General features: G+C 39.3%; 1 protein-coding gene across 1 annotated transcript in view; it reads left to right on the top strand.

Annotated features, from left to right (window-relative positions):
- POLR1A (RNA polymerase I subunit A) overlaps positions 1-15462 on the top strand; it is a 37860-nt gene that overhangs the window by 14461 nt on the left and 7937 nt on the right. Inside the window, exons 14-29 of the mRNA XM_062575172.1 lie at positions 293-484; positions 1196-1345; positions 1846-2029; positions 4526-4608; positions 4717-4875; positions 5290-5388; positions 6304-6456; positions 6646-6728; positions 7277-7442; positions 7969-8190; positions 9675-9889; positions 11173-11340; positions 12402-12537; positions 13549-13706; positions 14145-14259; positions 14984-15100. Of these exons, the coding sequence (XP_062431156.1) occupies positions 293-484; positions 1196-1345; positions 1846-2029; positions 4526-4608; positions 4717-4875; positions 5290-5388; positions 6304-6456; positions 6646-6728; positions 7277-7442; positions 7969-8190; positions 9675-9889; positions 11173-11340; positions 12402-12537; positions 13549-13706; positions 14145-14259; positions 14984-15100 (2400 nt within the window). The remainder of the gene's footprint in view (positions 1-292; positions 485-1195; positions 1346-1845; positions 2030-4525; positions 4609-4716; positions 4876-5289; positions 5389-6303; positions 6457-6645; positions 6729-7276; positions 7443-7968; positions 8191-9674; positions 9890-11172; positions 11341-12401; positions 12538-13548; positions 13707-14144; positions 14260-14983; positions 15101-15462) is intronic.

Here is a 15462-nt window from a genome sequence, read left to right on the forward strand (position 1 = left end):
GGTTCTTTTTCTATCTCCCACTTGTTACCAGGCTTGCTCATTCCCTTCACAGATTTTTTTTTTTCCTTTTTCTTTTTTTGACAGAGATGGCTGGAGAAGGGTCATCACATCCAACCAGTCTTATTCCTTTAGTGTCAATATTCAGAAGAGATTTAGCAGAGCCGTACCACTGTACTACGATAAAGAATTATTCACAAATGTCTTTCTGCTTTTATCCAGCTAGGCTAATTTTGGGTGCTGTGCTAGCACATGACTTTTTGCCTTCCAGCCCTTTACCTTCTTCTCTCCTTAGGATGGTAAGCCACTTCCTGGTTTGATCCAAGATCACATGATTTCTGGTGTCAGCATGACAATCCGGGGCTGCTTTTTCACACGGGAGCAATACATGGAGCTTGTTTACCGAGGACTAACAGACAAAAAGGGAAGAATTAAGACCTTTCCACCTGCCATTATGAAGCCACAGCGATTATGGACGGGAAAGCAGGTAGTTTAAAATTTATTAAGTTGTTAGGAATGTTGGTGATTCCAAAGTGAGCGGAACTAGTATTCAAACAGGTGCTGCTGAGCTGCTGAAAAGCAGAATCTCGTCATCTAAGCAACACTGTATTGAACTTGATATTTGTTCTTATTAGAGTTATGCGAGTCTTGTTTCCTTTAAAATAACAGTATTAGAATGGTACTTGTACTTGTTGCTCTTAACAGTGCTGCAGTTTACAGGCATGTGATCAGAGGAATAATTTGCTGATCACATTAGAGCTCCTTGCTGAGAATGGGAGGGTGGAACCAGTTAAAGCTAATCACTACTTTTAAATCTGTGATCTTAAAAGCAGATAAATACTGTGGTATTTAACAGTTTGGTTGAAATCATCATTATGTTGATAGAATATCTGAGGAACCCAAGTGGATGCTGTATTTCCTGCTGTTTGGGAGAGCTGTATATTTGGTGCCATGATCACGTTTTGACACATTTTGGTGTTCCTGAATAACTGTGTGTCAGCTCGTTGATCTTTTAAAGGCTGGAGTAGCAAGAGGATATTCCTGTCTTGTAGACTACAGATCTGAGCTTCCAAAGCTTTGTTATCAGTGCAAAAACTATGCATAAGATGTTGCTTTTCTTTTCTATGCAAAGGTCTTTATAGTGAGACAAGAATATGGAAAATGGATTGCTCCTGCCACTTTTTCTGCTTCTTTATAGGTTGTTTCTACATTGCTAATAAACATTATTCCAGAAAACCACATTCCACTGAATTTGACTGGGAAAGCTAAGATTAGTGGAAAAGCTTGGATAAAAGGACCTGCAAAAAGATATCTAGAAACTAATCTTGATTCAATGTGTGAATCTCAGGTATGCTGGTGCAGTAAGTGACTCTGGAAACTGCGCGGGGTTATATATTAATACAAATCTAATGTAACAGTAGAGGAATGGGAAGGGCCGCATGGTGATGACAAAGTCAAAAATAAATATTGAGAAACCATCACTACCCCCTGGTGGTAACTAAAGGATAAGCCTGGGAGTCAGGAAGAACTCTTTTCTGATCCTGACTCTGATACAGATTCCATCTGTGTTTTTATTAGGTTGTTTGTCTTCATAGTCTTGTTTTACAGATGGAAAAAATATAGACGTGATTAGAAGTTTTCTTCTTTGATGAGAAACCTTTTTTTTTTTCCTCTTCACCCTCTTGAATTATATGTAATTTAAATTATTTAAATGAAGATACTGTTCACCTATGTCCTTTTAAACTTATTTTCATGTGGATTACACAAAGAAGTTTGCATTTTGAATGTGGTCTGGAACACGCTGGGATCAAAATCTGTTTGCTTGATTAACTGTATTTTCATTTTCAGGTTATTATTAGAAGCGGGGAGTTACTTTGTGGTGTCTTGGACAAAGCTCACTTTGGCAGCTCTGCCTATGGCCTGGTCCACTGTTGCTATGAAATCTATGGGGGTGAAACTAGTGGGAAAGTGCTAACATGTCTAGGACGCCTCTTTACTGCTTATCTGCAGCTCTACAGGGGATTTACAATGGGTAAGTAACACAAGGACTAATTCACCAGTGCTGTAGTGTAGCACTTCCTGAGGTATAAAACAGGCATTGTTGGTCATAGTACGTGCCACGAATTCTCTAAATAAATTTTCACTAGACTTTGTGTCCCTCAGTGGGATAGCTGTTTGCCAAACATATATATGTATTTTTTTTTCATTCATTGCATAGCTGACCTCGTAAACATAAAGAAAAGGGGTAATCTTGAGTATGTTCATCACTGAGTTATCTCTCTCTCCTGTCCTTCCCTATCAAAGTGTACACACATGAATGTTTGGGGTTTTTTTTTCTACTCCTCTGAAAAGAATCATTGCATAGAAACCGTGACAAGTGATAAAGTTTGATGGAAGGACTTTGAGGGGTTATTAGTCAAGTCTTGTATGTCTCATTCTATTGTTAATCTTTTGGTAAATTGACTTTCATTACAGCTTTGCAAAGTCATGCAAGAATGCTTTGTCAAACAGTAAAAATTTGACTCTCACTATACCCTTTTTTACAATAGTTAAAATATTTCAAATGGCTGTGGAGAGTTTTACAAGATACTTTTATGCTAATAAAATATTTATAGTATGTATCACCAGTAAGGTTTAAGTCAGCTTTTGTCTGAAATCACAATATGATCACTAAGGATAATGCAAACGTGATTAGCTGGTAGACAGCAGTAGCAAGGAACGAACAGACTGCTGAGAACCAAGGGAAAATAGAAGTGAGGAAGGTGATTGACTGTAAGACACAAAATAAATCTTGAGAGGTGGTGCAAGAACTGGTTAGGCAAAAGTAATGAACATTACTAGCGACCGCAAGATGGTTAAAACATCGGGAAGAGAAAAGTGGGACTGGAGCAGGAGTCTGGGATTGGATGAAGATGAGAAGATTCAGGATTGATCAAAATGAGACTGTGGGATGAAGTGAAGAAGGGTCGAGAAAAGGAGACTAGGTAGAAGAGTCAAAAAGTTGTAATGGGAGCAGCAGAGCAGGGCCTGGACAGAAAGCGAAGTAGAGGGAGATGGCAACACTCTTGGCCTCTGCACTCTTCACTAGTGAGTTTCACATGTGTTTAAATGTCCTACTTGTACGCCTAGAGCTTCTGTATGCTTAGAGTCTTAGACAAATTTAGGCCAGAGGGGATGTCACCATCTTGGTGACTTTTGCTGGACTCCCTGCAGAATGGTGTGGGTATTCTGTGTTTGGGAGGGGGGGGGTTGTGTTTTGGGGAGCTTGGGGGAATTTTTTTGATAATGGGCAGCTCAAACAGGACACAGTATCTAGATGCAGTGTCACATCAGTGTCTGTGATTCTATGAATCTAAGTGTTGACTGCATTTGTGTTAATACAGCCCAGGATGTGCTTGGCTTTAGCTCCAAAGGCACACTGCTGACTCATGTTCACATTACCAGGGGTCTTTATTCTGCAAAGCTGCAGTTCAGTAAAAGTCACCAAGATGGTTAAGGGGCTGGAGCACACAGAGGACAAGAAGAGACTGAAAGAGCTGGGTTTGTTCAGCCTTAAGAGAAGTATTGGCCCCTATCCTGTACTGCTAAATATTTTTTTTCATCCCAGATTCAGGACATTGCCTTTGCCTTTGAACTCTTTGTGTTCAGCAATGATCTCTGAGGGATGCCACGAGTAATCCTTACCAGCTGGACTTGGTCTAGCTGATCACATGCCTTTAATGTGGTCATCCAGTCAATTTTCAACACTCCACTTACCCAGTCCATATAGCCTCAGTTTGGCTGCTGGGATACTGTGGGAGGCCATGCTGAGGAACTTTAATTGACACCTGTTTCATGACTTTAAAAACAATGTAGGTATCTGCAAGATAGCACTTGAATGAGAAACCATTGGCTTCATTTTTACAAGTCCTACTCATAGAAATACTTTACATTATTACTAGAGGTACACTGGGGTACAGCCCTGCAGGATGTTGAAAGATCTGGTTAGCCTACAGCAAGGTAGGAATCCTACCTTTGATATGTTCTAAATCACTGTTGTCATGGTCCTGTCATCACAAGGGTCTGCATTTTGAGGTTACCTTTTAAAAAATCTAGTAAATGACTAATTGATGCTCTAAAACTCACCTAAAAGGAACTTTAAAGTAGAAGAAAGAGGAAACCAAAGAGTTTGTGGCTGGTCTATAACATACTTGTACATGTGCAAGTTCACTGATTAGGGTTTTGTAAGTATTGCTGATGTTAAGGCTTCTTAACTTAGGGAGTTGATTTTACACTCTTATTACTTAGCTTAGTTTATTCTGCATATTTTGTTGACAGTCTAGGCCTTCTCCCTCAAAAGACTCCCAGAGCTTTTAATTTTTTTCTTGTCAAACTAGAGTTAACCTGATCTTGGCAATTACTACATTTAGTGATTGTCTTTCCTTTCTGGCTCCTTGCTCTCAAACTTCCTTGGCAACAAAAGTGGTATCCTTTCTTTATTCTTTTTGGAGTTTAGGTCATGATAGGATCTCCCTCTTGTCTTTGACAGGGATTGAAGATATGTTGGTTAAACCTGAAGCAGACCACAAAAGACAAAAAATTATTGAAAAGTCAACTCATTGTGGTATTGATGTAAGTCTGTCTTGCAGAAAAGGTTTTATCCCCGTAATTTAAAAACTTGCAAATCCTGCTTTGTGTAATCGTGTCTACTTGGCACCTAAAATATCTTTTTACTTTCAGGCTGTTAGAGCTGCTCTTAATTTGCCAGAAACAGCATCATGTGATGAGGTCCAAGGGAAATGGCAGGATGCCCATCTCTGCAAAGACCAGAGAGATTTTAACATGGTTGATCTGAAATTCAAGGAGGAAGTAAACAGTTACAACAATGAAGTTAACAAGGTTGGCATTGAGGCATCTGTATATACTAATCTTGTTTGGAGACTTTCTTATTAGGTTAATTTAATGTTGATGAGGGGTGCCTGACTGTTCTGAAGGCTGAAGCTTTCCATCCGTTCCCAGCATGAGGCTTCACTTACTGAGTTGCCAGTGTACCTTAACCTTGGCCTCCCTGAATGAGAAGATGACTCAGTGTTCAAGGCACTCTTTAGTGTTCAAGGCACTCTAATTTTTAGGTTGTCATCTGAGCCTATCATAAATTTATTGTTTCCAATTCTGTTGTTGTTCTTTAGTTATAAATAGAAATGCTTGTGATAAGTCTTGGTTTTACTTTTTCAGTTTTCAACAGGAATTGCTGTTCATTGATTTATTAGTCATGGTTTATTAATTATGATTCCCCTCACCCCAAACCTTTAGGTTTGTATGCCTCTTGGTCTCCATAGGAGCTTTCCAGAGAACAATTTGCAGTTGATGGTACAGTCAGGAGCCAAAGGATCTACTGTAAATACAATGCAGGTAATATGACAGTTATAATACTTGGCAGCTGTGTGTGTTGAGTTGATTTGTTATAGAATGCAAATTGTTTTGAAGCTCTTTGGGGAAATGCGTGAGTATCTAATAGCAAAGCAAGATTTTTAATTTGGGCTGTGGGAATGGCAGTGCCTTTGATGTGGAAAATTTTTAGAATGTAATAAAGATCTCAGCAAGTGATGGAGGAAAGTCAGTGTTTACTATAACCTTCTATTTTTGCATCTGTTCTTAGTACATAAAGATTTATAGAAATAGAAGACCTTCTTGTTAGTAGAAGGAATATGCCAAAGTTTATAAAAATAATCCTGTTGCAGAAGAAAGAGCTTTTGTGGGCATTGTTGGAGGCTGATGCTTCTGTTCCCTTCTTCCACCATTAAATAAGGGACAATTAAAACCTATGTTGCTTCTGGTGGAAAAGGAAGGGATGCTCGTTTGTTTTGCCTTCTACAACATGGATACCAAGCAACAGACCCTATATATAAAATGCTCTCTAAAGTTCTGTGCATATATTCTCACTCTGGGAAGAAGGTGAGAGAGAATGACCAAAGCTCAAGAGATCTGTATTCTTTTTTTCAGTGCACTGCTAAGAGGTAGTGAGGGCAAGGTAGGGACTTCAGCATTTGCATTATTTTAGTGTTGTATCTTTTTGTGTTAAAATAAACATACAGAATGAGAACGGAAGTGTTGAGGGATGGGTTAAGTGACTGGAATAACTTAAAAAAATCAGATGCGATTTACATGCTTCTATTGCCCATCAGTAGCAAGCATTTCTTCAATTAATATTTAGGGGTTTTTAACATTTTTCATAGAAAAATTGTTGCACTTAATATGAGCAAACAGTTACGTGGAAAAGTGATGGTTTCCTTTTTCTTTGCCTGTATACTTCCTGTCCACGTACAGATTTCTTGTTTGCTGGGCCAAATTGAGCTGGAAGGTCGAAGGCCTCCACTGATGGCATCTGGCAAATCACTACCATGTTTCCAGCCATATGATTTTTCACCTAGCTCAGGAGGATTTGTAACTGGCAGGTTTCTCACTGGGATCAAACCTTCTGTAAGTTTAATACTGCTTTTGCTCATACTGAAATTTAATTAGATCTTAGTACTACAATATAGGGTTTATAATTATAGATAAATCAGCTGTGTTTACCCTATTTTTAATGTAATCTTTGAAAAGAGCATAAATTACTGATCTCAGTTTACTTCCCAGCAGAAAGGCTAATGAGATTATGCTTGTATTTAGGAATTCTTCTTTCACTGCATGGCTGGCAGGGAAGGTCTTGTGGATACAGCTGTCAAAACCAGCAGGTCTGGATACCTTCAAAGGTAAGAGGCTTATTCTAGAGTTTGGTACTTTAAAAGGTACTTTTTCTAAAATTCTGCAAACTGTAATACGCACACGTATTCCTTAGATTAACTTCACAGTGTACTTGCTTTCTTTAAAAAAAAAAATAGTGTTTGCTTTCTCAAGTGTTTATTCTAAGACTGACTTCCTAGAGGACTGGATCAAGGTGACCTTTATCATTTTTAACTTCTCTCTGGCTCACAGCTTCTTTTGGTGACTTGTTTTTATTGGTACAAGTAAATATACATACATTTCAAGCAACTCTAGCTTTTCTAGGCCATACTGTGTGGCTCTCATCTTTATTTGGGTAACACCTCTGACATACAGAAGAAGGTGGAATTTTTCATTGTTTTGCAAGGTGGTGGACAGTTCTTAAGGAAAAATACCTCCTTCTTTCAGATAGCCACTTAAGAGAGAGAGAGCAGGGATAAAATGACATATACTGTTTTCAATAATATCTTATGTTAGAGTTGTATCATCCTTGTTACTTTGTGGCCTGTTAATAACATTTTTTCCCCTCTTGCGGCAGGTGTATCATAAAACATTTGGAAGGGCTGGTGGTTCAGTATGATCTGACTGTACGTGACAGTGATGGCAGTGTGGTGCAGTTTTTATATGGAGAAGATGGGCTTGATATCCCTAAAACTCAGTTCTTACAACCTGAGCAGTTTCCTTTCATTGCAGAAAACTATGAGGTAAAACACCTAAATCTTAAGCATTTATGTGGGATGAAGGGAAAGACTTTATGCACTTAAATACGTATGACATATCTGTTAATGGTCTGGTGGCATAGTTGTTTGCTCTGACAATTCTACATTTTTATTTGCCAGGGTGTTCAAAGTATGGACGTGTATTTTAAGTCTGTGGAATGATTAAACAGTCTGATATTCAGTAGAGCACCACGTATTCTCCCTATTCTTTCTCCTGTTCTAACTTCTGCGGTTGGATTCATATCCATATAGATGATTTTACCATTCTGCCTCTCAAGTTTGATAATTTCCTTTTACCTGAAGTATTGCTTCAATGACTAATTATTAAAAAGTGATGCTAGTCACATAAAGATAAAAGAGCTTTAGCCTCGACTGGGTTGAAAACCAATTTTGAAAATTCTGTTGAAGCCGCAGAAACCTTTAGTGGCAGCAGATGTCCTTTTCAGTGTGCTTTGCCTTTTTAGTAATAGTGAGTGTAGAGAGAATGATCATAAACAGATTTTTTACCTAGGTAATCCAAAAAACAAACCATCTGGATGAAGCTTTAGCAAAGATGGAGTCTCACCAAGCTAACCAGCAGTTCAAAGCCATCAAAAAGTGGCGAGCCAGGCACCAAAGCTCTGTGCAAAGAGAAGGAGGTTTTCTGATGTATTCCCAGAAGAAAATGGCAAGTGTAAAAGCACAGATTCCTGGAGGAGAGAGCAGAAATGGAAGAGATCCTGCTACTTTACAGGTAAAGCAAAAGCAGTTGAACTGACCTAGCCTGTTTTAAAAAACACAGAATTAAATAATTTAATTTTTTTTCATGCTGAAGTGTTTCAAGGACTATTTAAGTTATTCTTTCAAAAGCTGTATGTCAGCTCTGTGGATAATTAAGAAAGTATTGTTTCTTAAAGTCCGTGAGCTCTAGTGACAGGGCAAAGATCACAAACTCTGAGGTGAAACTGGTTTTACAAAACATCCTGTGGGTTCATTAGGGTATACACAGACTAGATCTCTTCAGGTGGAGAGACATCCACCAGTGAGATGAGAACCTGTTGAAATGAAAAAGTCGGAGGCCTGAGCCAGCTTTGTCTAGTGTTTCAAGAAGTACATTTATTTAAACCTCTTGTACATCAGCACACTAATCTATATGTTTTGGCTGCAATTGAGGAACAAATGTGCAGGCACAGAATGCAGACAGGTAGAGCTGCGCAGCCTGGCTTTCACAAGAGGGAATTTGCCCTATTAGAATGTGAACAGTTTGCATGAAACTCCAAGTTGAAGGTGTTGACAGATTTAACTCTGGTAGCTTGTCTGCAAATACTGTTCCTTGTTACTGATCAGATTTATACAGCTATGCTGAATTTGTGTGACTAGAGGCAAAGAGGACTTTGGATAACCTTGGGAACAATTTGGCCACATAATTCTTGCCTTCATTCATTCATGCATTCGTTCTCTCTTCCTCTCTCTTGATAGATAGGTAGATATAGCTGTATCGCTATCTCAATATATTATATAGCTCAATCTCTATCGCAATATATTATATAGCTCAGTGGACAGCCTTCCTTGTCACAAGCCAAATTCATGGCTCATAACAGCAAAGTTTGTGTAAAGATGCATTGAAATCATTTTCTGAATTGATTTTTTTCAATTTCAGTTTTCAATTTTTCAATTTCAATTTTTCAATTTTCATTTCAATGTTGTATTTGAAATGTTACTTGAAAGATTAACAAAATGAAGAAGAGAAATAAGACCAATTAGCATGCAGAAGGTGCAGACTAAACTGAAGATTTCTACTGGATTATTGGACTTGAATATGAACTTTTGTAAATAAGAAAAGCTCCTTTCTCATGCCAGTCTTAGACAAGTGAGGTGCTAGCCAGCTAGAAATAACCATGTAAGTGTGTTAAGAGATGTCACTCCCAATCTAAAATAATTCTTAGAAGACTATATTTCACTGGTGTCTAAAGTGATTACTGTGGATAGATACTCTATTTCAAGCTTGTAAGATACCTTGAAATCTTGTGGGATCAAAAGTGCTACATATAAGTAACAGAAAACGGAGAAAGCTATATTTGTAACCCTTTTTGCTATGTGCTACATATGCATTTAAGCATTGAGCAAGTGGTGGTCTTTTCCTCCTTCTCTGCTGCTTAATTACTGGTGGAAATAGTGTTTATTTTGTTTCAGTTTCGTGGGTAAACTAACCTGCTTAAAAATCTTCTTATTTTTCAGTTATTGAAGATGTGGCATGATTTAGATGAGAAGAAACGACGAAAATATCAAAAGAAGACAAATAAGTGTCCTGACCCAAGCCTTGCTGTCTGGCGTCCAGATGCTTATTTTGCATCTGTTTCAGAAACATTTGAAAGTGGAGTTGACGATTACATCAACAAATGGGAATCTGAGAACAGAAGATGTTATGTGCGACCAGCGTTTTCTTCTGATAGGTACTAATGTCTGTGTTTTACTTCTTCGCACTGAAGGGAAAAAAACCTTTATTCTTTGGATTGAGATTGCTAAAGATGAAAAGTCTGTATCAAATCTTGAGTTTGTAATCTTCTTGAAACAAAATAGTAGGTTTCAGAATGGTTCATGAAAGCCAAATGTGCCTGGCACACAATGGAGAGGCAGTGCTTATCTGTTCCCTCCAAACCAGAATTTTCCATGCTAGTAAGGGCTTTGACAAATGGCTTGTGGAATAACAGCAATGGATTGCCATTCACAGAATCACAGAACAGTTGAGGTTGGAAGGGACCTCCAGAGATCCAGTCCAGCTCCCCTGCTCAAGCAGAATCATCTACAGAGCACTTTGCCCGGAACTGTCCAGATGGCTTTTTAATATCTACAAGGATAGAGATCTCCAGAACCTCGCTGGGCAACCTAGTCCAGTGCTCTGTCACCCTCACATTTTTTTCCTTACATTCAGACAGAACTTCTTGTGTTTCAGTTTGTGCCTGTTGCCTCTTGTCCTGTCTCTGGGCACCACTGTAAAGAGTCTGGCCCCATCCTCTTTTCACCTTCCATTCAGATACGTATACACATTGATAAGATCTCCTCTCAGCCTTCTGTTCTCCAGGCTGAACATTCCCAGCTCTCTCAGCCTTTCCATCTATGAGAGATGCTCCAGTTCCTTAATCATTTTAGTAGCCCTTCACTGGACTCTCTCCAGTAGCTGCATCTTTCTCTTGTACTGGGGAGCCCAGAATTGGACATGGTACTCCAGATGTGGCCTCCTAATGTAATCCAGGATACCATTGGCCTTCTTGGCCAGAAGGGCACGTTGCTGGCTCGTGGTTAACTTCTTGTCTGCAAGGACTCCCAGGTTCTTCTCTGCAGAGCTGGAGTTTTGTAGTGTATTCCCCTACATATAAAATAATATTTTACAATAACACAGTTAAATGTTAAAATGTACTCTTGCCACACCTTGGAATTAGGAAGCAGTTAACATGAGCAAGTGAGAGTAAATAGATTCTCTTTTAACAGTCTAGGAATTAGCAGCAAATGGAGTATGGTTTGTCTAACATCCCAGTTCTGTGTTAACAAAATATATTTGTCAGATCTGATTGAGTTAAACAGTGCTGTAGTTTGTAAAGTGTTTGCATCCAAAGACTACCAAGAGAAATTGGCTGAAAGATGTAACTTTGTTAAACTGAAGGAATGTTTCAGTATATACCCAGTCTTTTATTTTGTACTACATTGAGTTAAACCTCTGCTTGTTTTCTGTCTTCAGATTAAAGGATTTATTGTACTTAAAGTGGCAACGATCCCTATGTGACCCAGGAGAAGCTGTGGGTCTCCTTGCAGCTCAGAGTATTGGAGAACCTTCCACACAGATGACTTTGAACACTTTCCATTTTGCTGGCAGAGGTGAAATGAATGTCACATTGGGTATTCCAAGGTGAGAAACTTGTGTTCTCAATGATCTCTTTAACATTTTTGGTGCTTACATAATACCACTTAATCTTACTGGCTGTTGCACATTTAATCTTAAGGGCAAATGATGCTTCAATTCAATCACAGATTGTACGTATTCAGATATACTTAATATTCTACAATTTTTCGGTTGTTTTGATTTATTTTCTAGACAGAAAATAACCTGTGAAGGCCACTTATTCTTACCTGGTGCATAGAAAATTGCTTATACTGTACTGAATAAAAAGCAAAACCAAATAAGCCTAAAGAAATGAAGCTGCTTTGTAGGTTTGCTATCTGCCTGTCCTTTCTTCCTCCTAGTAACCTTTAAACCTTAGTTAATTGTAGTGAAGTTTGCCAAAAAAATGGAGCCTGAAAGACAATAGTCTTGCAGGTTTAGGGTTGTCATCACCTGGGCAGAAAGAGGCCTCTTTTACACCAGCCAGGTTCTCCCTGGCTTTCTGTTTGGTGACAATGACTTTGCTATTTGGCATGCTTGTTTAGAATCATAGAATAACAGAATCAGTAAGGTTGGAAGGGACCTCTGGAGATCATCTAGTCCAACCTCCCCGCTCAGCAGGGTCACCTAGAGCATGGTAGACAGGGTTGCGTCCAGGCAGGCCTTGAAGATCTCCAGAGAAGGAGACTCCACAACCTCTCTGCGCAACCTGGTCCAGTGCTCTGTCGCTCTCACAGGGAAGAAATTCCCCCTCACAGTCAGGCGGAACTTCCTGTGCTTCAGCTTCTGCCCATTGCCTCTTCTCCTGTTGCATGTTTACCAGCCAGTCATTAGTTCGTTCTGAGTAACGAGAGCAGTAGGGCTACTGTTACGCTCCAGATGCCTGATGAACCCGAAAAGTCAAAAAGTGTAGTGCAGTGGTAACCACTGCTCTTGATGCATATGGCTTTGCTGCACCTGGCAATTGCTGCATGCTACCTTATTAAATGAGCATGCTGCTGTATACTGCCCTATTAAATGAGCTAGATGTTTATTTGATTGCATAATGCTTTTATTACTTAACCTGAAGGATCATTCTTCATTTAAAGGTTGCGGGAGATATTGATGGTAGCCAGTGCAAATATTAAAACACCGATGATGAGTGTTCCTGTGTTCAATACCAAGAAAGCTCACAAGAAGGTGAAACAGCTTAAGAAACAGCTGACCAGAGTGTGCTTGGCTGAGGTGAGCCTGCTGCTGTGTATCGTTTGAGAGTCTGCGAAACAAAATATTTCTTATTTAAGCTCATCAGTTAGTCTGGCTTTTTAGTGATTTCCATTTTTGAAGGCACACCTATGGATGCAAAATTCAAGAGTTGAAAAGGTCCTTTCTTTCCACCTCCTGCCTACTGAACGTGTGAAATCTGCTAGGAGGGGTAGAGCACTAAAAGGAATTGCAGGAACTGACCATGAGGCTTAGATTCAAATTAATATGTACAGCAGTGTCACAGGTTACAAGTTCTCTATGGAACATAACACACAGTTCAGGTGTAGTAATAGGGTAATGGAACAGAAGATTTCTGTTTGCTGGCACAGTTCTCTTTGTCTTTACCTCAAGCTCATTTTTGTCAGCCTTAGACAAAACCCCTCCAATTCTTTAAAGGAAAAGATAATCTGGAAGTGACTAGCATTGTGGAGAGCTGTTTTGTTTAACATTTTGTGTGCCACCCACTCTGTGGTTGTGCTCAATAGAAACAAAACCTGTAGCACATTGGAGACAGGGGCACTGAAATCTGATTTATTCTGTGCTCCCTCTCTTCCTATGACCGCAGCGTTTCCTGTGGTCTGCTGCATGTACTACCTCCTTCTGTCTTATTCCTCCTTCAGATTAGAAAGCAGAAGGGTAGAGTTAAGTCTCAGCTTGGTGCTGAAATCCTGTCATGTTCGATGAGCAAGAGAGAAGGGTCAAGATGGAATTGTTAACCTGCTAGGAAGTGTGGCCTTTGAGGGAGGGGGGGTAGGAGGTGGAGCTGTTCTCCCAGCAATGTCTAAATTAATTGTTGAGAAGAGCTTAAGCCAAAAAGAGTGCTGCATTAAGATATAACCTTCTTCTCCAGGAGCTGAACCAAAGCCAGCAGAAAAATTTGCCAGCTAGCCTTGTGTAATTCCACTCCTGTATGGAAAGCGCTGGGAGCTGCAAGAAGTAAATGGAATCCCTTCATCAAAGGGGTTGTGTTCTTACTTGTTGCTTTTGTAGGTCTTGCAGAAAGTTGAGATAGAGGAGTCTCTGCGTGTGAAGAGCAAGCAGAACAAACACCGCCTCTACAAAATCAAATTCCACTTCTTGCCCCATGAGTATTACCGAGAGGAGAAGTGTGTGAAGCCCAGGGACATCTTATACTTCATGGAAACAAGGTCAGTTCACTTTCAGATGCTTTCATGTTTGCTCAGCAGCAGCCTCCTAAGCACAAGTTTGCAAAAGCATCTGCACAGTGTCTTCCTGTGCTCTTGAATAAAACTCTAGCTCTGTAGGTTGGCCACAATGCAGAGTTGCATTGGGATAGATCTACTTGGAGAGTATAAGCAACATCATACTCCTTATCCTTGGATGCTTAGTATTTATTACAAATGTATTTTAAGACAGATGACAGCAACACTTTTATTCTTGAAGGAGTGGGGAGGGGACATGGAAAAAGTTACTGCCTTAGCCTAGAGATACTTTTATATCCACCAAATAATATGTCCTCTTATAAGCTGACTGGCTTCTTAAACAAAATATATTCATTTTCTGAGAGCTTGAAATTTTCTGCAGTACTGCTGAGCGTAGACATTTTGGGTTGCATTTTCTTTCAGATTCTTTAAAGTCTTGCTGGAAGCAATTAAAAGGAAGAATGCAAAGCTGACATCTTTTACTGAAGTCAGTGCCAGGAAAGCAACTCGGAAGGATTTAGATGGTGACCAAGATCAGGTACAGAAAAACATGACTTGAAAAATGCCTTACTTCCTTTACATTCTTTTGAGAACCAGAAATCAGACGATCTTATCAAGTTGTGATGTGAACTGTGACCTTTAGAAATAAAGATACTCCTTTTTTCCATATTTGGCAGATTTACATGTTGATGTAAACAACTATTTCTATTTCTGAAGTTCTTCACAGATACTAATTTCCTTCCTAAGTATTTTCTTTATATATCAACTGTCTTTGCATTCTCATAAAATACACAACACAAGGTGTTGCGTATAAAATCCTAGTTTACTTCAGGACTGTATTCTAAAAATGCCTATTTGCTTTTAACTTCAGTGATATAAAAGTTTGTTACCTTCCATTTGCTCCCAGAACAAGGTCCTATTGCAGCAGCCATTGCCAAAACCTTTGGAGAAGCTCCTTTTTTTCACTGAAAGGCTTCTGTATGTTTCTTCTGTCACCTCTTTCCCTATAAAGGCTGCCAAATAGCCAGAAAGGTAGCTTGCTTATCTTGTTGAATTTCCTGTTGTTTACTGTTGAACTCAAACTGGTGATAGCTTTATTATTTCTTTAAAATAGCATTTTTACATAAATTAATTTGTCCTTACAGATGGAACAGTGTTGGACAGGGTATTGAAAAATCCGAAAGCTTGGATAGTATCTTTTGACGCAGTTGAAGCTTCCCAGCATAGTCGGAGTGATGATCTCACTTATTGTGGTTTTCTAGGTATTGAATAGTTGTGAAGCTCCAGAAGATGAAGAAGAGAAGATTGTTGATGCAGAAGCTGATGAAGGGGATGGTGATGCTACAGAAGCAAAGCGGAAGAAGAGACAAGAAGAGGAGGTAATGATTTCGTAGGTGCTCAGCACTGCATTTTATTTTCCACTTTCCACTGCAGTGATTTGAGCTGGAAAGGAAAGACTTACATCAAAACAAAATGCCAAAATATATTCTAAAGGGACAGGGAAATCTCTGCTTTGTGTTGTTCGGATTTGAATGGGGGAGAAATGTATAGCAGGAGATATGGGCTGAGACATCGCAGTGATGACGTGCTTGAGCCTGGACTCTGCCTATAGTCCTGTAAGAGGAATACAAAGCCATGCAAGTTGGAGATGGAAGAGATTCTTTGGACTTTTTTGAAGCCATGTTCTTCAGCAGTTGGACAGACATCTAGCAGTCAAATTGTCTGTGTTGCAGTTCACCTT

Source organism: Rhea pennata, chromosome 4 (assembly GCF_028389875.1).
Source record: "Rhea pennata isolate bPtePen1 chromosome 4, bPtePen1.pri, whole genome shotgun sequence".
Taxonomy (NCBI): Eukaryota; Metazoa; Chordata; class Aves; order Rheiformes; family Rheidae; genus Rhea; species Rhea pennata.